At 38.3% G+C, this 24,741-nt stretch overlaps 1 protein-coding gene across 2 annotated transcripts; it reads left to right on the forward strand.

Moving 5' to 3' along the window:
• Positions 1 to 623: 623 nt before the first annotated feature.
• On the forward strand, positions 624 to 24,469 carry LOC106063642 (carbohydrate sulfotransferase 3-like). 2 transcript variants are annotated; one of them, XM_056014900.1, is made up of 9 exons: positions 624 to 982; positions 3,257 to 3,345; positions 5,718 to 5,821; positions 7,902 to 8,077; positions 9,548 to 9,703; positions 16,982 to 17,135; positions 21,936 to 22,097; positions 22,330 to 22,549; positions 23,409 to 24,469. In XM_056014900.1, the coding sequence occupies exons 1-9, from the start codon at positions 975 to 977 to the stop codon at positions 23,573 to 23,575; spliced, it is 1,236 nt and encodes a 411-aa protein (XP_055870875.1). In that variant the 5' UTR covers positions 624 to 974; the 3' UTR covers positions 23,576 to 24,469. The 2 variants fall into 2 exon arrangements, with proteins under 2 accessions (XP_055870875.1, XP_013077515.2); XM_013222061.2 differs by having other exon boundaries at positions 16,982 to 17,078.
• Positions 24,470 to 24,741: the final 272 nt, after the last annotated feature.

The following is a 24,741-nucleotide window of genomic DNA, read 5'->3' on the forward strand; positions in this document are numbered from 1 at the left end:
TAGATCTACTTGACAGTTCTCAAGTACGCAAACAATTATTTTTATTTGCATATTTTTTTTTGTCCATTGATTTTTTGTTCTTGCTCACACTAAAGGAAGGTCAATAACTAATTAATATCAGTTTTGTAATACCCGGTACCTTTATGAGTAATTCATTAATTGATCAGTTCATTAATTAAAAATATAATTATTGATTGTTATCAATGCCTTAACTAAATTATGTAACAAATGTTGGTATTCTTTTTTTTTAAATCTGTATGAAGGTGTTTACATTAATTTATTTATTCACTTTTTGATCAACCAGTGTTTTTTTAAAACTAATTTAATCATATTTGTACAACAGTCTTTACGTCATGGGTTGAAAGCCACTTCACCCAAAGCAGCACAGAACCCTCTCCCAGATATTTCTACCCTCCATTAGTATACAAAAAAAAGATTTGACCAAGGGCAAGAAAGATGGGCTATACAAGAGCACTTTTGTTTTAAATGCTCATTATGCTATTTAAACTCTAATCAATAGCTTTAATTCTCCTACATATATCTCTACCTTTTATACAGAAAACTAAAGGCCCCTAAATTAGTAAAATATAAATAAAAAAATCAGAACAGCTCTATGGTTAGGTGTTCATAGTAGTGCATTTAATGATGAATAGTTGATACTATTCTCAAACCGACTAGAGAGAGGGCTAGCATAAACAATGATATCAACTTCTAAAGAAATAAATGAGCTGTATTGATCAGGGGATTGTGTTAACTTACGTACATAGCACACAGATGTGAGAGCAGGGGACACATAATTAACTGCATGGTAAAGCTCACCAGAGAGACCATGGTTGACTCTTGGATGAATAGACATTGGAAATCTTTTGACTACAGATGAGCTGTTCCAATGGCGCCCAGAACACGGTGTGTACATGGCGATTAAAATAGATAGGTACAAGTAGGATCTCAACATACTAGTTACTTGCTGAAGGATGAAACGGTAAGAAACATTAGGCAGACTCATGCTCGCAGTTCAAATCTGCAGTCCTACATAATGTGTAAGTTAAATTAGGCAATGAATTAGAGTTACAGAATGTAGGCGCTTTAGAAATCATGATTATAGGATTTTTTTTCTTTACTATTGTTTTCATTGTAAGCTCTGTCCAATTAATATACTTTCTCTGGGATGACGAAACAACATATTTTAGAGGAACAAGGAATAGTAACTGCAAACAACTAAAACTCAAGATTTTAACCACATCTTTTTTTTTTTTTTCAATAAAAACATTGAGAGAAATACTTCATTCCTCACTACTACAACTGTCTAGACCCTGCAAATAAGGGATTTACAGCTAACATCTCTAGATCTAATCACTGAGAAGCCGAAAGCTACACGGCGGACAAAGGGACAACCAATGTAAAATAGCTGCCACGGAGTTTTGGGGGTGCGAACCAAGCTGTGTCTCACATTGCTCGCTGGACACTCGACGAACGTAGGAGAGAAACTATCGCAGGAGCATGTCACACCCGTTTGGTCATTTCGGACAAAAGCGTTGCAATCAAGATTAAATATTCCATTGTGTCACGTGATGGAATGGCTCAAGTCGTAGTGAATAAAACAAAACACGTAAAGGTTTCCCAAGGTGGGTTCAAGAACCTCTATAACAATCTGACCATGTGGCATACGCTTTGAAATTAGAGAAACATTGGGATTGTTTTATGCTTAATGACAGTATTGTATCAGCCTATTTAGAAACATCTGCACAATTGAGCTCACAGTTTTCATTCTCACATGCTTGAAATATATATTTCCATCCGTGTTTTATACAATAAGGAAAAGACAATTATTATATAACATGCAAAAATAATTCTAGACTAAGAATCTGAAGACGCATTCGATTTGTTTGTCCAACATAAAGACGTCCTAGTGACAGCTTAGTTTTCATCTTGTAGCCTGACAGTCGTAGATAAGAAATTTATGGAGATGAATATCAAAATAATTGTCTGCATTTCTCGTCAAGATACTTCATTTTCCCCTTTAAGTTCCTTCATAAATATTTGAAATAAAAAAAACAAACTTGTGTGAAACACCTCCTTTACATCTATTTGAAACCTGAGATGAACTCCAATTGGTGGCAAGGCTGGAAGGATCAGTCCTCCCGTAGAGCCTTGGTATTTGAAACCTAGAATCACATAGAAGACCTACATACTATATCTCTTCTCTCGTCTGAAACAAAGACCTACAGATTATATATCTTATCTATATCTTTCATCTTGTCTAAAACAAAGACCTACAGTAAACTATATATCTTCTCTTATCTTGTCTGAAACAAAGACCTACAGATTATATATCTTATCTATATCTTTCATCTTGTCTAAAACAAAGACCTACAGTAAACTATATATCTTCTCTCGTCTGAAACAAAGACCTACAGATTATATATCTTATCTATATCTTTCATCTTGTCTAAAACAAAGACCTACAGTAAACTATATCTCTTCTCTCGTCTGAAACAAAGACCTACAGATTATATATCTTATCTATATCTTTCATCTTGTCTAAAACAAAGACCTACAGTAAACTATATATCTTCTCTTATCTTGTCTGAAACAAAGACCTACAGATTATATATCTTATCTATATCTTTCATCTTGTCTAAAACAAAGACCTACAGTAAACTATATATCTTATCTTGTCTGAAACAAAGACCTACAGATTATATATCTTATATATATCTTTCATCTTGTCTAAAACAAAGACCTACAGTAAACTATATATCTTCTCTTCTCTTGTCTGAAACAAAGACCTACAACAGACTATATATCTTATCTATATCTCTTATCTTGTCTGAAACAGTCTTTTCTTCAGTTACATCTCTTGGAATCACTTTAAACAATGCGCTTTCTCCAGAGAGTAATGTATCCAGCGCAAAGCTCGTTGCTGGTTTAGGTGGGATTTAGGATGTATTTCAATCTTTAACTCGACATGTTTTGACTGTAGGAAGAAACAACCATATCTTTTTCCAAATAGCAATGATCAACTATTACATTCAATGGCGTAGTTGTTTTTTTTTCTTTCGTAAGGCCCAAACAAGGGCGTAGTGACTGTTTTTTTCTTAAACCTCAAATCAGTTGTGACGTAAAAGGGCGAAGTTGTTTGTTTTTTCTCACCGTAATTCCCAAACAGGCTATGAAGTACAAGGGCGTACGCACTATTTGGTTTCAATTTAATACAATTTGTTCATGTGCCCTTCTTTTGACCCTATATTTATAGCATCTTGTCTACAAAATATCTGTTGAAGTATAGATTGACCATCTACTTTGGAGTTATAAGTATCCTGGCTACTGCTATTTTTTTCACTGGTTAGTAAGTATATTTTTTTTGTTACAAGCTTTACGTAGTGTATAATTTAGTTTTGTTTTCTATTTTTCTTGTCTCTGCGCATGTACAACACTATCACTTTTAATGGCATACATTCTTTGTTCTCCTTATATCATATTTCTATAGAATCATGATACATTTTGTTTTCGTTTAATTCATATTTTTCTTCCCAATTTAAATTGAATAAAAATTATTTAACATGTGCCTTGGCATCACATTTTAGTCTACCCAAACTAAACACAGAAGGTGTCTCATGCTTCTGGAACCAACAACTATATATAGTAGCATGAACTATTTGTACACAAATTTATTGTTATAAATCTGAAAGCTAATTGAGGCATGTTGCTCTACTAGCCAATTTCGTATTTCTTGACAAACCAAATTTAAAAGGCAAGTTGTATGTAACAAAGGGAGGGAAGTCTTTTAGTAAAGCTTAGAATGATACAAAGCAAAGTGAACGCACTTGGCATTTTGATCAATAGGACCCGACAGACGTTTCTTTTTACCGTCGCTGTATGATGGAAAACTTCATGACGATTTAGACAAATGGACTTTCTCTCGAGCTGAAAGCATAAAGTTACGTAGTTCTCGTGAACAGCGATCCCTCTTGGTGGACTGTCAGTATATACGTGTTATGATAATTCCATGGTTAAAATATAATGCAATAGTAGACGCTAACATGTTCAACTATTCAAACTTAATGCACTGCACTTTGAAATGACAATATGCTGGATATTAGAAACAGAATGTAAAGGATTTTACTACATATTTTAAAGAGACTGAATCAATGTCCCTTTTTTTTTTCAAGGCTCCATGGTCAAGTTCACTCGTATACGTCAGCAACTGTTGACGAGCGTAGGCTACTGGGTAGCCAGCACAAAGAGGGGATTTTGTATGTATCCACTTTCCTTAACAGACCATCTTCTAGAATTAGAATACGATCAGAAGCTATGATCTTCTGTTCAACATCCATTTGTTGACAGAGCGAAAAATACCTTTCCCTAACTAAAGCTTCAGTCAGGGGGCGCTCGTTAGCTTAAGCTGGCTACCTAGGAGAAACTTCTGCTACCCTACAGCTATTTCCATACATGGGAAAGGCTTCGGGAGTAAATCCCTAGGGAAAATCAAGAGCCGGCAAGCCTTGGGCAGCTTGCAGCACACAATGCTACACGCTGGGAGAGACCACTGATCCCAAACTGTATCGACATTTGCCGTTCCTTTGGATAGATCAGCTGTCTGGAGGGAACTGCTGTGTAGGCGTCATCGACATTGTTAATGCTGAGGCATTCATCTTATCCCAATGAAGTGATCCATAGCCCTTCGCGATTCTAAGAGATAATAATTTTGTCTGTTTTTCTTTTTTTATTTGTTCTTGTTTTGTTATGTTTTTGTTATAGGCAGAACTAAAAGAGTGTAGACGAGAATTGAATGTTATTATAGAAACTATCATTCGTCTGCGATGATTAAAAAAAAACAACTTTCTAAATAGAATTAGCTAAGAAGGTTATTTTATTTTATGCAATAGACCAAAGTCAATTATCAAATATCTCTAGTAACCTAAAGGCAGATGAAGAAAATATCTAAAAAATAATATTAGGTAAAGTAAACATGTTTTTGTTGAGTACTGTTATGTGTTGTTGTTTTTTAAACGAATGGATTTTGTGTATGTGTGATGACATGATTGACTCCCTTTCTTCGTGATCGAAAAATGAACAGTCTCATTGTCTGAGTAATCGAAGATGGATGTTAAGTCCAAATTGACGCATGAAAATTAAGATTCCCCGGATACAAACTCATGACATGAATAATAGTGTTGTTTAAATCTCTTATGGTCATTCTACTAACTTATTTTAAAACAATTTTGAAAACGACTAGAGTTGATATTTTCTTAGACAAAGGATAACTCCAGACTAATGAAATCTGTAGCTGAATACTTTAATATGAAATGGTAGGAAATGTTTCGATCGTGTGATATTACATTACAATATTCCTTCACATTGATAAGTAACATCCACAATGAATATTTGGCCATTATTGTTCTGGCATTACAATCCCTTCATAAGCCATTGAGCTAAGAATCTGACTTCAACATTATCTGTAGAAAACGACTATTGCACTTTTTCTCCCTGATGTTAACCTGTTACTTAAGTTTACGACATTGATTTAGACCTATAGTTTTACAATTTGATTTTTTTCACTATGTTACTACTCCATTTAACAACATCACGTGACCAATAATCTAGCTTTTAAGGACTAGATGATAATGAATCGATATTTTTAAAAATCGATTCTCATTTAAGAGAAAGTTTTAAAACTGTGTAGGCCAAGGTTCTTTTTTTTTTTTCTTACGCAGAGTTCAGAAGATGTATCAAGGATGTGTCAAAATCTTCCTCTGGCCTGGGTCCCGTGTTGACCAGTCGGGGCCAGTTGACTGATGTCTTACCGGAAAGAACATGTGTAAGAACAAAAAGTCTTATGTGTGTGTACGTGTGTGAGAGAGAGATAAAACAGAAACGACTTTCTATCACTGTGATCGAGCCATGGCTGGATTGAAAGGCTACACACAAAATGCATAAATTGAAATGAATTAGGTAGATGCTTCAGGGAATATCTAACGACCATACTTCTTTTGCACGTGTGCACTATTTTCATATTTAAAAAATTGAACTGGACATGTTTCCCTCCCCTTTTTAGAAAGCTTCTATCAAGTCTGTCTGTCTGTCTGTCAGGTTAAAAGTTTGTACACGTTATTACTCCGACACCCAATCTCGGATCAAGCTGAAAATTTGCACAATTATATCTTTTACCCGACAACACAAGAATCAATTAAAAAAAAACAACAACAATTAGTTAATTAACTATTTGTAATTAATTATATTGTTTGGTATCTCTTGCCCCACCCTCCACTTCCCAGCGATTTTCCTCACTGGTCCAGCTAAGTGATAGGATCATAGCGTATTGAGAAAGCTAAAAGCATGAAATAGCGCTAATCAAAACAATTGGTAATAATATTTCTAATCGCACAGATTTAATGCTGTTGATCTAATTCTAATATAAATTTAATCACATGACTGATCCAAAATAATTGATACAATAACACTTCGTATAAGTTTTTTTTTTTTTTTTTTTGATGTTTTTTGTTCTATTTACAATAGGACATCTAACATGAATTAAACAGCTTATATTTTAATGAGCATGGGGTGACGTGGCCATGTAATACGCTTCCGAACCTATGGTTGTTGAGTTTTGAATCGCAATAAGAAATATTGAACTTTGTTTTTTTTCAGAACACGCCTCTGCTTCGATTCAGATCTACCTGTCAATACTTTTAGAAAGTAAAGGCGGTTGGTCGTTGCGCTGTAATTATGGAAACAGACAAGATTTACATCAATCTTCCCGACGGACTGAAAGATTAACAGGGAACTTCATTTTACATTTCAATAGCAAGCAACATGTTCCCAGAGATATTTTTCTCATTCACAAAGACATTCTCATGGAAATGGTTACTAATGCTGTATTGACCCAGACGTTAATAAAAATATTAAAAAAACAAACAAAGCTTATCTAAGGAAAGTTTAGCAAAATCACTGCCATATATATTACCATATTATATTCTGTGGCATTTTACGTCTCGAGAAATAATCTTTTCCCTTTGCAGCTTCTTGTGTGACTAAAGAAGCCAATCCTTGCGGTCACAGGTTGTGCATATGTAATCACCAGGTGCCGTTGCATTTTCGCCCTTCCTTCTATTACTGTTAAGTTTTGCATCTGCAATTCTTTATGCTCGCTCTCCATGTGGATCTATCCAGTGCTACTTTTACCCAGCTGCTAGAGTCGATTTTGAAGAGCTTCATGTTGCGTTTGGAAACATTCTTGTACGGTAAAAGTGGACGACCAGCGACTCTCCTGCCTTCTGTCAGATCATACAGAATGTCTTGTGGAAGTCGACCTTTTGGCATTCTTTGAACGTGGCCAAGCCAGCCAGCCAAGGCGTCTGCTGCATGAATAAAACAAAATGAATTACCACTAATTAATTAACTTATTGTTTGTTTTTTTTTTTTTTTGTCATGACTATGAATTATTATGCAAAATTTAACTTGATCCAAGAATGGGAACTGGGGAAAAAAAACGTGTACAAAACGTAAAAAGAGGAATAACTCCATATATACACATCTCTAAAAAGGAGCATTTATTTCCCTTGTTCGATACCAAACAAAATAATTAATTACCGGTATCAATAATTAATTAGCTAATTGTTTTTGTTTTATTGATTGATGGAGTTTGTTAGGTAGAACAATAATTGAAGTAATGTTTCAACCTGATCTGAGAATGGGTGTGGGAGAAAGAACGTGTGCACATTGTACAAGGCTAACATAGTGAGAACATCTAAGCTTTGTAAAAAAGATAAAAGAGTTAAACTTATTCTTCCTGTTGAATGAACTAAAAAATGTTATAGCGCTGATAACGAAACAAATATAACATCACGTGACTGCTTTTACTCTATTTGATTTCCTTGGCCTTTTTTCTCTTGCTGCAGGAACCTCACATGACACGACAGGTCATATTATTGACCTATGGCCGAAGTGGCTCAAGTCTGACCACGGATATAATTCAACATGAGAAACAGGTTTACACCTACTTTGAACCTCTACACAACCTGGCTAAAAGCTATGTCGGGAAGCAGGAGAAATATATGAAAACTTACAAGAAGTAGTAAGAACATCTAGCGATAAAACAGAGTGTTGCTAATAAAGTGCAAATATTTATTTCCAGCTCCCTTGGTGTCCATAGCATCAGCCTTTGGAGCCAGCTTTAGTTTTAACTTCAACTAATAAACTTGTCTGAATTGAATCACTTAATTAAAGAACCACGGTGCGTGATTATCAGAGCTTCTGGGGCATAGGCCACCAACCAGCTTCCTCCAGGCGTCTCGGTTCTGGTCGAGTCTCTACAACTGTCCCCACGTCTTGCCCATCTTCTTGGCATCTGCTTCCAAATCGCGGCGTCATGTATTCTTGGGTCGTCCCCTCTTCCTCTTTCCTTTGAGTTCCAGCTCAGGGCTTGCCTTGCTATGTTGTATGCAGGTTTGCTATGAGTCTCTGAAGAATATCTACTTTAATGGGCTGCTGCTTTGTACTTTGCTTCAGTTCCTCATTCGTGATCTTGTCATAATCCATGCTTCTCGTTCGTGGACGAAAATCAGCACAATCTATCTGTGAACTCGAACATGCAAGCAGATTCATTTTCTCGCTTTGAAACGCCGATCGCATTATGGCAACGGGAAAAATTTGGGGGGGGGGGGGTGACGGCGTGGTTGCTGGGTCATAAAGGGCTTGGCTTCTTAATCGAGAGGTCGACAATCCTCTTTGCCTCGAAGCTTGAAACATTGATATCAATGACGACATGGTGAGGCCTAGATAGCAAACTTGAGACATCAAAATCCATTCAAAAACAACTAAACAGACTCGCTGTACATCTCAAGGCTAATTTTCAAGGCTAAATGTCTGTAACTATTGAAGAACAAAGTTATCTCTAGTTTGGGGATTCTTGACAACTGCCTAGTAGGTTTTTAACTAGGAGAATAGATAGCTATACAAATCAGTATGTCAACATTTCTTGAAGGGTTTCTTTACGATGATAAGAACAACACGAAAACTCGAAATGTTCCTCATTAATCAGTTGATTCCAGATTGAAGGGAAAAAAAAGTCAGTATGTTGTTTTTTCTCTTACAAGAATGTACACACACACAGAGCTCGGGGACCCTTTATTACTTCCAAGTACGCATTGCCACTAGATATTTCATCAAGTCGGACCTCTCCCCTGAGTCATTAAATGAACAGAAATATTTTCTTTATTATATAACAAGATATCTTTGTGTTGCATCTAAACCTTATTGAAGTAGGGGACGGAACGTTTTAGGAAAAGATGCTATCTGGGGGGCGAGAAGGAAAGATCGGAAGGTTAAATCTAGAGATTTTCTACTTCCAATACTCAACTGCATTTGTTTACTGTTGTATGGTAAAACTGACATTTTTGTAAATTAAAAGTCATGATGCTGTATGTAATTTTATTATCCTGTATTGGCTTTGCATCAAACAAATTCTTAGCAATTAAAAACAAAATATTCGTATTTGTGTTTTGTGTACCTTTGTAATCTGTGATTTCATTTTGTGTTCATTTAGTTTGCCCTTGACCTCTCTGCCGGACTACCTGGCCCAAGCTGAAAATATTGTCAGAAAGCTGATGACGTGTGACTATCACCAGTTACCTCCAGTAGCCTCCAAAAACCCACATATGAGATTTTATGACTCGGCACCTATGTTTCATTGTATGAGGAGGTAAGATAAACAGCCAAACTTGTCTTTAAATCGCTGAGGTCCATGTGTGTTTTTTCTCCTCCCGTTAGCGAAAAGTATTGACTAGTTATGTTTTAGCTCTCTCAGGGAATGGGCTTCTGATTATAACGCAAGTTATGCTATGGCCCAGTGCACAAGTAATAAGCAACTCAGATACAGTTTTAAACAGTTTTTATTGTGCCAAAGCACAGACTGCATCTTATCTCAGCAAATTTTATAAACCGATTTAATTTCTTATTTTTTCTTCTAAACATTTCAAATTATATTCACAAATGGCTTATGCATGTTATAGAGAATTGGGAGTTCATTTGAAATGACCTAAGGGCTAAGTATAAATAACCCCACGTTAGAACAATGTGGCTAATGCGAAAGGGCATCGGTGATTAGGAATGATCCTAAAGACTTTTGGACAGCCAGAATCTTCATCTCTCTGTCTTTTGTTGCAATACAAAATAATCTTCATTAAATTTCCATTTTCATCTACTTTTAAACCATTGAAAGAAATACCAAATGTCAGTCTATTATTTCACTGTAATCTATGTCTGTCTACCATTTCACTCTAGTCTATGTCTCTGTCTACCATTTCACTGTAATCTATGTCTGTCTACCATTTCACTGTAGTCTATGTGTCTGTCTACCATTTCACTGTAGTCTTTGTCTCTGTCTACCATTTCACTCTAGTCTATGTCTCTGTCTACCATTTCACTCTAGTCTATGTTTCTGTCTACCATTTCACTGTAGTCTATGTCTGTCTACCATTTCACTGTAATCTATGTCTGTCTACCATTTCACTGTAGTCTATGTTTCTGTCTACCATTTCACTTTAGTCTATGTCTCTGTCTACCATTTCACTGTAATCTATGTCTGTCTACCATTTCACTGTAGTCTATGTGTCTGTCTACCATTTCACTCTAGTTTATGTCTCTGTCTACCATTTCACTCTAGTCTATGTCTCTGTGTACCATTTCACTCTAGTCTATATCTCTGTCTACCATTTCACTCTAGTCTATGTCTCTGTCTACCATTTCACTGTAGTCTATGTGTTTGTCTACCATTTCACTGTAGTCTATGTGTCTGTCTACCATTTCACTGTAGTCTATGTGTCTGTCAACCATTTCACTGTAGTCTATGTGTCTGTCTACCATTTCACTCTAGTTTATGTGTCTGTCTACCATTTCATTGTAGTCTATGTGTCTGTCTACCATTTCACTGTAGTCTATGTGTCTGTCTACTATTTCACTGTAGTCTATGTGTCTGTCTACCATTTCACTGTAGTCTATGTGTCTGTCTACCATTTCACTGTAGTCTATGTGTCTGTCTACCATTTCACTCTAGTTTATGTGTCTGTCTACCATTTCACTGTACTCTATGTGTCTGTCTACCATTTCACTGTAGTCTATGTGTCTGTTTACTATTTCACTGTAGTCTATGTGTCTGTCTACCATTTCACTGTAGTCTATGTGTCTGTCTACCATTTCACTGTAGTCTATGTGTCTGTCTACCATTTCACTCTAGTTTATGTCTCTGTCTACCATTTCACTCTAGTCTATGTCTCTGTGTACCATTTCACTCTAGTCTATATCTCTGTCTACCATTTCACTCTAGTCTATGTCTCTGTCTACCATTTCACTGTAGTCTATGTGTTTGTCTACCATTTCACTGTAGTCTATGTGTCTGTCTACCATTTCACTGTAGTCTATGTGTCTGTCAACCATTTCACTGTAGTCTATGTGTCTGTCTACCATTTCACTCTAGTTTATGTGTCTGTCTACCATTTCACTGTAGTCTATGTGTCTGTCTACCATTTCACTGTAGTCTATGTGTCTGTCTACTATTTCACTGTAGTCTATGTGTCTGTCTACCATTTCACTGTAGTCTATGTGTCTGTCTACCATTTCACTGTAGTCTATGTGTCTGTCTACCATTTCACTGTAGTCTATGTGTCTGTCTACCATTTCACTCTAGTTTATGTGTCTGTCTACCATTTCACTCTAGTCTATGTCTCTGTCTACCATTTCACTCTAGTCTATGTCTCTGTCTACCATTTCACTCTAGTCTATGTCTCTGTCTACCATTTCACTCTAGTCTATGTTTCTGTCTACCATTTCACTGTAGTCTATGTGTCTGTCTACCATTTTACTCTAGTTTATGTGTCTGTCTACCATTTCACTCTAGTCTATGTTTCTGTCTACCATTTCACTCTAGTCTATGTCTCTGTCTACCATTTCACTGTAGTCTATGTGTCTGTCTACCATTTCACTCTAGTCTATGTCTCTGTCTACCATTTCACTGTAGTCTATATCTCTGTCTACCATTTCACTCTAGTCTATGTCTCTGTCTACCATTTCACTGTAGTCTATGTCTCTGTCTACCATTTCACTCTAGTCTATGTCTCTGTCTACCATTTCACTGTAGTCTATGTGTCTGTCTACCATTTCACTCTAGTCTATGTCTCTGTCTACCATTTCACTCTAGTCTATGTCTCTGTCTACCATTTCACTCTAGTCTATGTCTCTGTCTACCATTTCACTGTTGTCTATGTCTCTGACTACCATTTCACTGTAGTCTATGTGTCTGTCTACCATTTCACTGTAATCTATGTCTGTCTACCATTTCACTCTAGTCTATGTGTCTGTCTACCATTTCACTCTAGTCTATGTCTCTGTCTACCATTTCACTCTAGTCTATGTCTCTGTCTACCATTTCACTCTAGTCTATGTCTCTGTCTTCCATTTCACTGTAGTCTATGTCTCTGTCTACCATTTCACTCTAGTCTATGTCTCTGTCTACCATTTCACTGTAGTCTATGTTTCTGTCTACCATTTCACTCTAGTCTATGTCTCTGTCTATCATTTCACTCTAGTCTATGTCTCTGTCTACCATTTCACTCTAGTCTATGTCTCTGTCTACCATTTTACTCTAGTCTATATGTCTGTCTACCATATCACTCTAGTCTATGTTTCTGTCTACCATTTCACTGTAGTCTATGTGTCTGTCTACCATTTCACTCTAGTCTATGTCTCTGTCTACCATTTCACTCTAGTCTATGTCTCTGTCTACCATTTCACTCTAGTCTATGTCTCTGTCTTCCATTTCACTGTAGTCTATGTCTCTGTCTACCATTTCACTCTAGTCTATGTCTCTGTCTACCATTTCACTCTAGTCTATGTTTCTGTCTACCATTTCACTCTAGTCTATGTCTCTGTCTATCATTTCACTCTAGTCTATGTCTCTGTCTACCATTTCACTCTAGTCTATTTCTCTGTCTACCATTTTACTCTAGTCTATATGTCTGTCTACCATTTCACTCTAGTCTATGTTTCTGTCTACCATTTCACTCTAGTCTATGTCTCTGTCTACCATTTCACTCTAGTCTATGTCTCTGTCTACCATTTCACTGTAGTCTATGTCACTGTCTACCATTTCACTGTAGTCTATGTCTCTGTCTACCATTTCACTCTAGTCTATGTCTCTGTCTACCATTTCACTGTAGTCTATGTGTCTGTCTACCATTTCACTCTAGTCTATGTCTCTGTCTACCATTTCACTCTAGTCTATGTGTCTGTCTACTATTTCACTCTAGTCTATGTCTCTGTCTACCATTTCACTCTAGTCTATGTCTCTGTCTACCATTTCACTGTAGTTTATGTGTCTGTCTACCATTTCACTGTAGTCTATGTGTCTGTCTACCATTTCACTGTAGTCTATGTGTCTGTCTACCATTTCACTGTAATCTATGTCTGTCTACCATTTCACTGTAGTCTTTGTGTCTGTCTACCATTTCACTCTAGTCTATGTCTCTGTCTACCATTTCACTCTAGTCTATGTCTCTGTCTACCATTTCACTCTAGTCTATGTCTCTGTCTACCATTTCACTCTAGTCTATGTCTCTGTCTACCATTTCACTCTAGTCTATGTCTCTGTCTACCATTTCACTGTAGTCTATGTGTCTGTCTACCATTTCACTGTAGTCTATGTGTCTGTCTACCATTTCACTGTAGTCTATGTGTCTGTCTACCATTTCACTCTAGTTTATGTCTCTGTCTACCATTTCACTCTAGTTTATGTCTCTGTCTACCATTTCACTCTAGTCTATGTCTCTGTCTACCATTTTACTCTAGTTTTTGTCTCTGTCTACCATTTCACTCTGGTCTATGTCTCTGTCTACCATTTCACTCTGGTCTATGTCTCTGTCTACCATTTCACTCTAGTCTATATCTCTGTCTACCATTTTACTCTAGTCTATGTGTCTGTCTACCATTTCACTGTAGTCTATGTGTCTGTCTACCATTTCACTGTAGTCTATGTGTCTGTCTACCATTTCACTGTAGTCTATGTGTCTGTCTACTATTTCAATGTAGTCTATGTGTCTGTCTACCATTTCAATGTAGTCTATGTGTCTGTCTACCATTTCACTGTAGTCTATGTGTCTGTCTACCATTTCACTGTAGTCTATGTGTCTGTCTACTATTTCACTGTAGTCTATGTGTCTGTCTACCATTTCTCTGTAGTCTATGTGTCTGTCTACCATTTCACTGTAGTCTATGTGTCTGTCTACCATTTTACTCTAGTTTATGTGTCTGTCTACCATTTCACTGTAGTCTATGTGTCTGTCTACCATTTCACTCTAATTTATGTGTCTGTCTATCATTTCACTGTAGTCTATGTGTCTGTCTACCATTTCACTCTAGTCTATGTGTCTGTCTAACATTTCACTGTAGTCTATGTGTTTGTCTACCATTTCACTGTAGTCTATGTGTCTGTCTACCATTTCACTCTAGTCTATGTCTCTGTCTACCATTTCATTCTAGTTTATGTTTCTGTCTACTATTTCACTCTAGTCTATGTGTCTGTCTACCATTTCACTCTAGTCTATGTGTCTGTCTACCATTTCATTCTAGTTTATGTTTCTGTCTACCATTTCACTCTAGTCTATGTGTCTGTCTACCATTTCATTCTAGTCTATGTTATTAGAGGTGTTTAAATGCATTTAATTAGTAAATTATGCTCCCCCCCCCTCATATTTTGGCAGTTATGGGAAGAGTAAAAAGGTGAAAAGTCCATTGAATCTTAATAAAAAGTTTGCTTACAACGAGCTTCTAATAATTCGAAAAGTTTGTTAAGAGGTTTCCGGTCACGAGCAGATCCTCGCCCATTACATCCACTTGGTTGTTTAGAAGAGAGACAAAGAGCCAGACGAAGAAATTTATCGCCCTTCTACCTCTCCTTACCTCCCCTTTACAGCACTACCCTGTAAAGTCTGATTCCATCTGGACCACTCGATACTTGCTAAAGTGATTACATCAAATGAATCGTGGGCCAGCTAGTGTTAATTGATTCTAGGTCTTCACATAGGTTTAAGATGTGACTTGATAGTCTTTGTATTTCTTACATTAGTTGTTTTGTTTTTTTTTTAGAGGCGCAGTAGGAACGTTTATAAGACAATACATAGAGAGATCTATTTACTTTGACTATGGTGTAAAGAAAAACCATTTCAAAACTAGTCTAGCACTAGGCAATAGGTGATTAACGTGAAAATAAGTGTATGACTACAAGAAAGAATTGATTAGGTTTACAGTAATCCCAGCGTCTCCGTTTCACTGCCTATACACTATATTTTGATGTTTATTTAGTGCTACTCTATAGCGAGAAATGTAAAGTACGATAAAGGCACATTTCTTATTCCGTACGCTAGCAAACATTTTTACAAGTGCTCCATCTCTACCTGTGCAGTTAGTGCATGGAATGTTTTATCCCGAATCAGCCAGGAAAACTAACAGCATGTATGGAGTTTTAGTCACTGACTATCATGCATGACTAGATTGACTGATGAAATGAGCACGGCGTAGTTATCTTCTCTTTGAAAGTGACGTCATAAGAAAAGAAGAAATGATAAAAATAACTATACTGCAACTAGATGTCATTGATTTGCACTAAATTCATTACACATCTTTTACCCCACACACCCTCTACCCCACAAATCCTATACTACCCCACAAATCCTCTACCCCACACACCCTCTTCCCCACAAATCCTCTACTACCCCACACATCCTTTACCCCACACACCCTCTACCCCACAAATCCTCTACTACCCCACACATCCTCTACCCCACACACCCTCTACCCCACACATCCTCTACCCCACACATCCTCTACCCCACACAGTCTCTACACCACAAATCCTCTACCCCACACATCCTCTACAACCCCACAAATCCTCTACCCGACAAATCCTCTACCCCACACAGCCTCTACACCACACAAATCCACTACCCCACAAATCCTCTACCCCACACAGCCTCTACACCACACATCCTCTAGCCCACACATCCTCTACCATGCACAGCATCTACCCCACTCAGCCTCTACCCCACACAGCCTCTACCCCACACATCCTCTACACCACACAGATCCTACCCCACACACCTCACTCCCCCACCCCACCACCACACACACAAATCTTCCGCTACATCTAAAATGTCCAGAAATATATATTTATATATGTGCTTAATCTTCAATAAACGTTTTCATTTTAAGTTGTTGTTTTTTTCTATCCCACAATCCCGCAACGGGATGTAAATCGGTGGAGGGGCGTTGGACACCATTGTTGATTCGTTTACATCTTTGTGACCTGTATGTCAATCAATTCTCTGCTGCTATAAATGTACAAAGGCCAGTACTCTCTCATATGCATCTCAGTCATTTTCTATTGTGATCGCTCGCTTTCTTCAGTTAATTTATTATCGCCAGGAAATATACATGCCGGTTTAGATTAACTCTTTCTCTCCGTAATTATTTTCCACGTTTCGACGGGGATTCTTTATTTTGCTCAGTACTATTTCACTACCCTGTTTTAATTAAGCTTTTTTGTTTGAGATATAAATCAGAAAATGTTTTATTTGGTAATTTGATCTAGAATTAAAGGGGAATGCATGCTCTTTATACATATGACAAAAAAAAGGTTATAATTTCAAACACCAATGCATAACCGCGGAGTCAGAAGGCAAACTAAAAAGAGCTGCATTATTTTGCGTAGATTATCTTGAAATAGGTTTGAAAGTTTATGAATACAAAAATAGAAATAAAATTTCCCATAGTCATGGGTAAACAAAAAAAAAACGTGTTCATGTTGTGTTCAATAAATCTATTGAGAACGATGAGACCTTCTTGAGACCGAGTGATTTGATGCGCGACTAGAGTCTCTCACGGAACCTTTGGTTTTTTGTAAAGATTTTTGTTTCTGTATATTTGTTTCTAGATCGACTACACCACAGGGAGAAGCAAAGTGTCTGCAGCAGGGACAGAAGACCTGTCTTAAGAAGTTGATCCACTTTTTGAAAATCATTCGCCTTACGGTGAGACTTTTGACGTCATGTGATAATAGAAGATGGGCGGGGAAACCGTTGGTGAAGGTCAGTGTGTTTCATTTCCAGCCCACCCTCCCCCTTATTTTAGGCTTTGTTTTTCCCCCAAGTACTTTCCTTATCCTAGCCCTCTTTCTATACTCTCATACATTATACACATCACATGCCCTCCCCAGTCGCGCAACTTCTCTTCACCATCTCGTTGAAATGAAATGAATGCCTGGGCATTAGCTGGGGTCGGAACGAGGCCGCCCACACCGCTAGTCATCCTTTCCACACAGCTGATGTAGTCTAAGGAACGGCCATTGCCGATCGTCATTGACGGCCGTTGACTTGTAGCACTAAACCAGACAACTAAACCGCTGGTAGACAACTAAACCGCTGGTAGACAACTAAACCGCTGGAACCGCTGGTAGACAACTAAACCGCTGGTAGACAACTAAACCGCTGGTAGACAACTAAACTGCTGGTAGACAACTAAACCGCTGGTATACAACTAAACTGCTGGTAGACAACTAAACTGCTGGTAGACAACTAAACCGCTGGTAGACAACTAAACCGCTGGTAGACAACTAAACCGCTGGTAGACAACTAAACTGCTGGTAGACAACTAAACCGCTGGTAGACAACTAAACCGCTGGTAGACAACTAAACCGCTGGTAGACAACTAAACCGCTGGTAGACAACTAAACTGCTGGTAGACAACTAAACCGCTGGTAGACAACTAAACTGCTGGTAGACAACTAAACCGCTGGTAGACAACTAAACCGCTGGTAGACAACTAAACCTCTGGTAGACAACTAAACCACTAAACCGCTGGTAGACAACTAAACCGCAGGTAGACAACTAAACTGCTGGTAGACAACTAAACCGCTGGTAGACAACTAAACCGCTGGTAGACAACTAAACCGCTGGTAGACAACTAAACCGCTGGTAGACAACTAAACTGCTGGTAGACAACTAAACCGCTGGTAGACAACTAAACTGCTGGTAGACAACTAAACCGCTGGTAGACAACTAAACCGCTGGTAGACAACTAAACCTCTGGTAGACAACTAAACCGCTGGTAGACAACTAAACCGCTGGTAGACAACTAAACCTCTTGAAATGACTTGAGTGACGTCTTGGTCAGCAATACTAAAGAGAACGTTTATTATAATACAGACAAAATTAAGTTGATCTGAGATAATATAAATGTACTCGACTTTAGTTAAAATATTTTTTAAACAAAGTCTAACTCACTACAAGAACACAACCTTTCAGTGTCAAGTTCTGAAGTCGTCTGTCCTATGACCAATGACGATAGCCCCCCCCCCCCCCCCCCCCCATCTTGCACCATTCACATCCAAACGCTAACATCTTTCAACGTCACCATAGAAACACACACACACTTAATAACACCGATACATTTTGGAATCAGCGGCGTCACAGGCTCTGCCAGGGGGTTGCACTGAGTGCTTCAAACGGCCTAAAAGTCGCCTTTCCTTACTTGGGTATATCTGCAAGGCAGCAGAGTTTCGGGCTGGAGGGGGTTCGTTAGCCTTAATTGGCTACACACCTAGGAAAATCAAAACTAAACCCACACACACACCTACTAATACATATAACAGCACTAGCCTGTTTTATTGCTCCTATAAGACATGTCCTAAGATTGCAGGGACTCATGTCATGTTGCTTGCTTTATAACGAAACTACACTCGATCTACAATGAAACCAAATGTTTGGTAACTTCACAGTTCTAGACTTCTATCACCACCATGCTTATAAATAGATTGAATACATCCCTAAGATATTTACTACACTAGTATTGCATTACACGCTACTATTGTTTTACACGGTTATTTCAATGTGAAGAGACGCGTAATTGTAAGGTCAATCAATCGAACTGTGTTTTTATTTAAGAACGTCTGTTTCTTTTCTGACTTCCGTTTCAAGAACATAAAGATTGCAAAGCTTTTAAATTTATTGCCTCGTTTAATGTCTTATTATGTTGTTGTTGTTGTTGTATTTACAAGCCCATTACCAATTCTAATTCAGAGAAGTACATTCTGGCTTTATGGTCGGCAGATGGAGTTCTTGTGTCTGCTTACTTATTGAAATTACGACATCCGGAAGTGTCTCATTCTTGCACTTCGAGGATAGAAAGACTCTCAATGTGTGCATCTGAACGAGTTAGCTTAACTTTATTACCCTTAAGACTCCATTTGGTGTGTGCGTCTCTAGGGTATACATAGATTCAGTCTCTGTTCTCACTGATAAACCAATTCTAAACATTTGCCTTATCGCTTAATCGATTGGTGAAACTTGAAAAGAAAATTCCAACTTTTTTTTGGTTTCATCTTGAGTTCAATGACATGTACAGAAATGTTTCTATACTCAGACTTTTACTGCATTTATTTTCATTTGCAGTGCCGGATTTAGGCATGTGGAGGCCCCGGGCCAGGATTTTGTGAAAGCTCCTACAATTTTTCGAAAGCTTGAACAAAATTATTATCTCTAAAAGCATGTTATATTTAAAAAAAAAAACGAAATACAGTTCTTGTAAATTTAATATCAGTTTCCTTCTAAAACAATTAACATGCATATTTTAGTTTTAAAAAAGTGTATATTTTTTAGTTTGTGTAAGGTACGGCCGCACTGTCGTAAATCCGAGCTGTGTGTTATTCCGAGCATCCTACAAAGTGTACACGTCTTAGTTACGACATATTTGCCAGACGTAAAAATGTGATAAAATGTTAGAAAAGAAACTTACAAGTTTCTGACCCGTCGAAATTCGGATCTATTTTTTATCTCTTTTATGGAGGCCCCTTTCTTGTGGAGTCCCCGGGGGCTGTAGCCCGCCTACCTTACTCCGGCCCTGTATGTTTGTAAGTATATAACTATATATGTATGTAGGCTATGTGCAAGTATGTAGGTATATTTGAAATACGTCCTTAGTTTATAATTCTGTGTATGTATGTATGTATGGGTGCATGCTGCTGGTCTGGTGTATGTGATGAGGGGAAAATAACAAGACAAAATGAACTGAAAATTAATGATGAATGAACATTAGATCTAGATATATACATTGTACTTACCTTAGTCAGAGAGAGTAGAAGATGAACAAAATATAGAGGACTGGAACCACCGCCTATTGAAGACAAGTCGTCATGAAGGACATCTATCTATCTATATATCTATCTAGTTAAGTTTCCCTGTCAGACCTTGCGATCTATAGGGCAGATGATCTTAAGGTCTTCAGTTTCTTATGCGAACGGTAAACGGACAGGATGTCATGTGGCCAGCACAACGACCAACCGCCTTTACTTTCCCCAACTCAAGTCAGGTACCCACTAGAATTGGGCGGACTCACTCGAGACCAATATCGTCATCGAAGGCCTGAACACTGAAATGCAACGTCACAACATGTGAGCAGTGGAGACCAATCGCTCGTTGCCACGCCGTACAGACACAGGTTGTCACGTCGTACAGACACAGGTTGTCACGTCGTGCAGACACAGGTTGTCACGTCGTACAGACACAGGTTGCCACGTCGTACAGACACAGGTTGCCACGCCTTACAGACACAGGTTGTCACGTCGTACAGACACAGGTTGCCACGTCGTACAGACACAGGTTGCCACGTCGTAATGACACAGGTTGTCACGTCGTACAGACACATGTTGTCACGTCGTACAGACACAGGTTGTCACGTCGTACAGACACAGGTTGCCACGTCGTACAGACACAGGTTGCCACGCCTTACAGACACAGGTTGTCACGTCGTACAGACACAGGTTGTCACGTCGTACAGACACAGGTTGTCACGTCGTACAGACACAGGTTGTCACGTCGTACAGACACAGGTTGTCACGTCGTACAGACACAGGTTGTCACGTCGTACAGACACAGGTTGTCACGTCGTACAGACACAGGTTGTCACGTCGTACAGACACAGGTTGTCACGTCGTACAGACACAGGTTGTCACGTCGTACAGACACAGGTTGTCACGTCGCACAGACACAGGTTGTCACGTCGCACAGACACAGGTTGTCACGTCGTACAGACACAGGTTGTCACGTCGTACAGACACAGGTTGTCACGTCGTACAGACACAGGTTGTCACGTCGTACAGACACAGGTTGTCACGTCGTACAGACACAGGTTGTCACGTCGTACAGACACAGGTTGTCACGTCGTACAGACACAGGTTGCCACGTCGTACAGACACAGGTTGTCACGTCGTACAGACACAGGTTGTCACGTCGTACAGACCCAGGTTGTCACGTCGTACAGACACAGGTTGTCACGTCGTACAGACACAGGTTGTCACGTCGTACAGACACAGGTTGTCACGTCGTACAGACACAGGTTGTCACGTCGTACAGACACAGGTTGTCACGTCGTACAGACACAGGTTGTCACGTCGCACAGACACAGGTTGTCACGTCGCACAGACACAGGTTGTCACGTCGTACAGACACAGGTTGTCACGTCGTACAGACACAGGTTGTCACGTCGTACAGACACAGGTTGTCACGTCGTACAGACACAGGTTGTCACGTCGTACAGACACAGGTTGTCACGTCGTACAGACACAGGTTGTCACTTCGCAGGTCAGTGTTGAGGCCTTCTATAATGAATGGGCTTGGCTAAATGCTCTCTAAAAATCCCGAAATTCTTAATCCCAGTCTTCCCCGAGATTCAACCCAGGACCCCAGATTCGGAAGCCAAGCGCCTTGCCACTCAGCCACCTCGACCTTATCTATCTAGGCTCTATCTATATATCTATCTAGGTTATATTATATTTATATATATCCTCTATCTATTTATTTGTCAGTGTTATATTGTTGGCTTATTTCTTGTAGACAGAATCAGTAGGTCATCTGATGTCCAATTATCCATGCCTACAAGTGATCTACTTGGTCAGAGATCCGAGAGGAACTTTCATGTCCAAGAAACGTGCATTCGTGAACATTTCAGTGGACACCAAGTTTGAGGGAAAGAAATTCTGCCAAAGGGTTGACAAAGTAGGTACTTTTATGTCTTTCATTGGCTATGCTTACGTCATTTACTCACAATATTTACCTGTTTATTTATGAAAGAATCATCCACATAACTCTTCACGATTTTTCTGGGTATTTAAACAAAGTTTTCCATTTTTTATTATAACAAACAGGCTTCATTTGGATATATTTTAGGGTTATATAATTGAGGTATTTTAAAAAAAAGTTTATTAAAAATATTTTTCTTTTTTTTTAGGATATAGATCATGCTTTGAAACTTTTAAAGGCTCATCCAGGCAGGGTCTGCATTGTACGGTACGAGGACATAGCAGAAAGACCTGAGGAAATGTCCAGGAAACTTTACACGTTCTTACATCTGAACTTTACAGACGACACACTTAGATTTGTTTTCAACAAAACTCAGTCGGGTGTCAACAACTCCGACATTTTCTCTACCTTCAGAGCCAACTCAGCAGGTAAGTTTTTTATTAGAGATTGCCCAATCATAGCCATAAGGCGATAGGAAAGGTAGAGTATTAATAATACAGTTGATGCAGTCACATCGGGTGCGTGGATAGGAGGAGCCCGCTGTGTGGGCGATATCGCTCCGACCATATCTAATGCCCATGCTTTCATCTAATTTCAATAAGATGACCAATAGTCGCTTCACGACTGAAGGAGGTCTTTGATATTTTCGATTTTTGGCACATTGGCACAATGTTACGTTATGCTTTAGTCTAGCTTATCATTTTAAGAGTGACGTATGCCAATGGCGACTTGAAGATAGCTTAGATTTGTTCATATAGGTAGTGGGTTTACACTGACCTCACTTTCAACAAAATGTGAAGTGATCTGCTGTTTTTTGGGCTTGATTGTTATGGTGCGTGTGTGTGTGTGTTTCTATGGTGACGGTGGGAAGAGGTTAGCTATGCAGTGTGAATGACGCAAGATAAGCTGCATTGTTGTCAGCTGTCTTGTTTGGGACAGACGACTCCAGATTGCCAGAGTGAAAAGACATGTTTTTATAGTGAGTGAGTTTTGGTTCAGAAGACCATTTTATATTATTACTAAAGTCTACTACATTTATTTCATTTTATTTCAAGTTGAATTTGTTTATATTGTAATGAAAGTTCTATAAAGTTATATAAGTCATTTCAAGTTGAGATATAATACGCCTACAACGGTTTCATTGTCTACCAGCAGCTCAGGGTACCATAAGTCAACGACCATCCACACCACTAATGTTCTAGACATTAAGGTTTTATTTGTGGGTGTTTCATAAACAAGAAGTTATATAATTGTTAATGAAAACCCGTCTAACTCGTGTTTCTGCAGAGGTCTCATATGCTTGGAGATCAAGAATGAAGTATCAGGACGCTGCGCTGTTTGACGAGATTTGCCGAGAGGTGTATTACAAACTGGGTTACCTCCCTGTCAACACGCTACTACATCTCCGAGACAGGAGGAAACCTTTAAAATTCACCAAGAACCATCTCCTATGAGTGACAGCTGACATTTGCTATAACAACAACTGACTTTTTCTATGAAGGCATATTCTTTTATTGACATCTTCTATGAATGACATCTATCATATTCTATGACTGACAACTGATAGCTCTTGAACTAAATACGATTTTGTGTGTGTCATATCATTGTGTGCTTTGTGAGTGGAAAAATAGTGCAAAGACTAATAATTGTGTGAACGTCAATTGACTCGAAGTGTCAGTGAACTAATCAAGTAATTAGATGCTTAAAGAGTTGAAGTGTGAGTGAAGTAACTAGATACTTGAATTGTGCGTGAAGAATTAAATACTTTGAATAGTGATTTTGAATTTGACAAATCAGATTTTAACTTGACTGGCTTTAATCCAAAATATATGTTGAAGTCAGGAAAGAAATGAATTCAAATTATGCTAGACATCACGGAAAAACATGGATTCTTACAACGAATGAGAATGTTTCATTATTTTTGTAAATTGAAATGTTTCTACTTTTTGCCTTTTTATAAATTTACTTTTACTGAAAGATTGAGAATCTACCGCAGTCAGCGTTTTGAACAAACTTTAAAGAAGTTATCCATTTACTTTTTTTCATGTGCCTCATAGTTTGAAAAAATAATTATGGAGGGAAGAATTATTGCCATCGGTTGACTTTAGTATAGGTTAAAACAAAATATATAGTTCTGAAAGTGGTTGATATGTTTCTGAAATTGGGACAAAAATAATTTCGACAAGAAGCGAGTGAAAACTAAATTGAAGTCTATGACGTGTTACTCTACATTTCAGTGTGAGACGTGCACTAACAGTACATTAGGGTTTGGTGGATATTAGTCTGTAAGTTATCAGTGGGTGGAACTGTTTGATTTGTTTCAACTTAAATGTAAGATGTAACTAACGCTGAGTCTATAAGAAACATTGATCTTCAAGGAACGTCTGTCATTTATAAGATCTTGATGTCAGTTAGTCTCCCGACAAAGAAAGATTAGGATTGGCAGACGATAAGTCATACGAGTGAAACCCGCCGGTAAGTAACCAGGCAGATGAGTGACATGGTCAAGGCAGACGTAGTATAATTGACCACTGGGTGTTAGACTAGAAAAAAATATATCTTCATTTTGTTTTCCATGTGAAGTCATGTCTCTTCAAGAACATCATCTTCTGAAACAATT

This window comes from Biomphalaria glabrata, chromosome 17 (assembly GCF_947242115.1).
Source record: "Biomphalaria glabrata chromosome 17, xgBioGlab47.1, whole genome shotgun sequence".
Lineage (NCBI taxonomy): Eukaryota > Metazoa > Mollusca > Gastropoda > Planorbidae > Biomphalaria > Biomphalaria glabrata.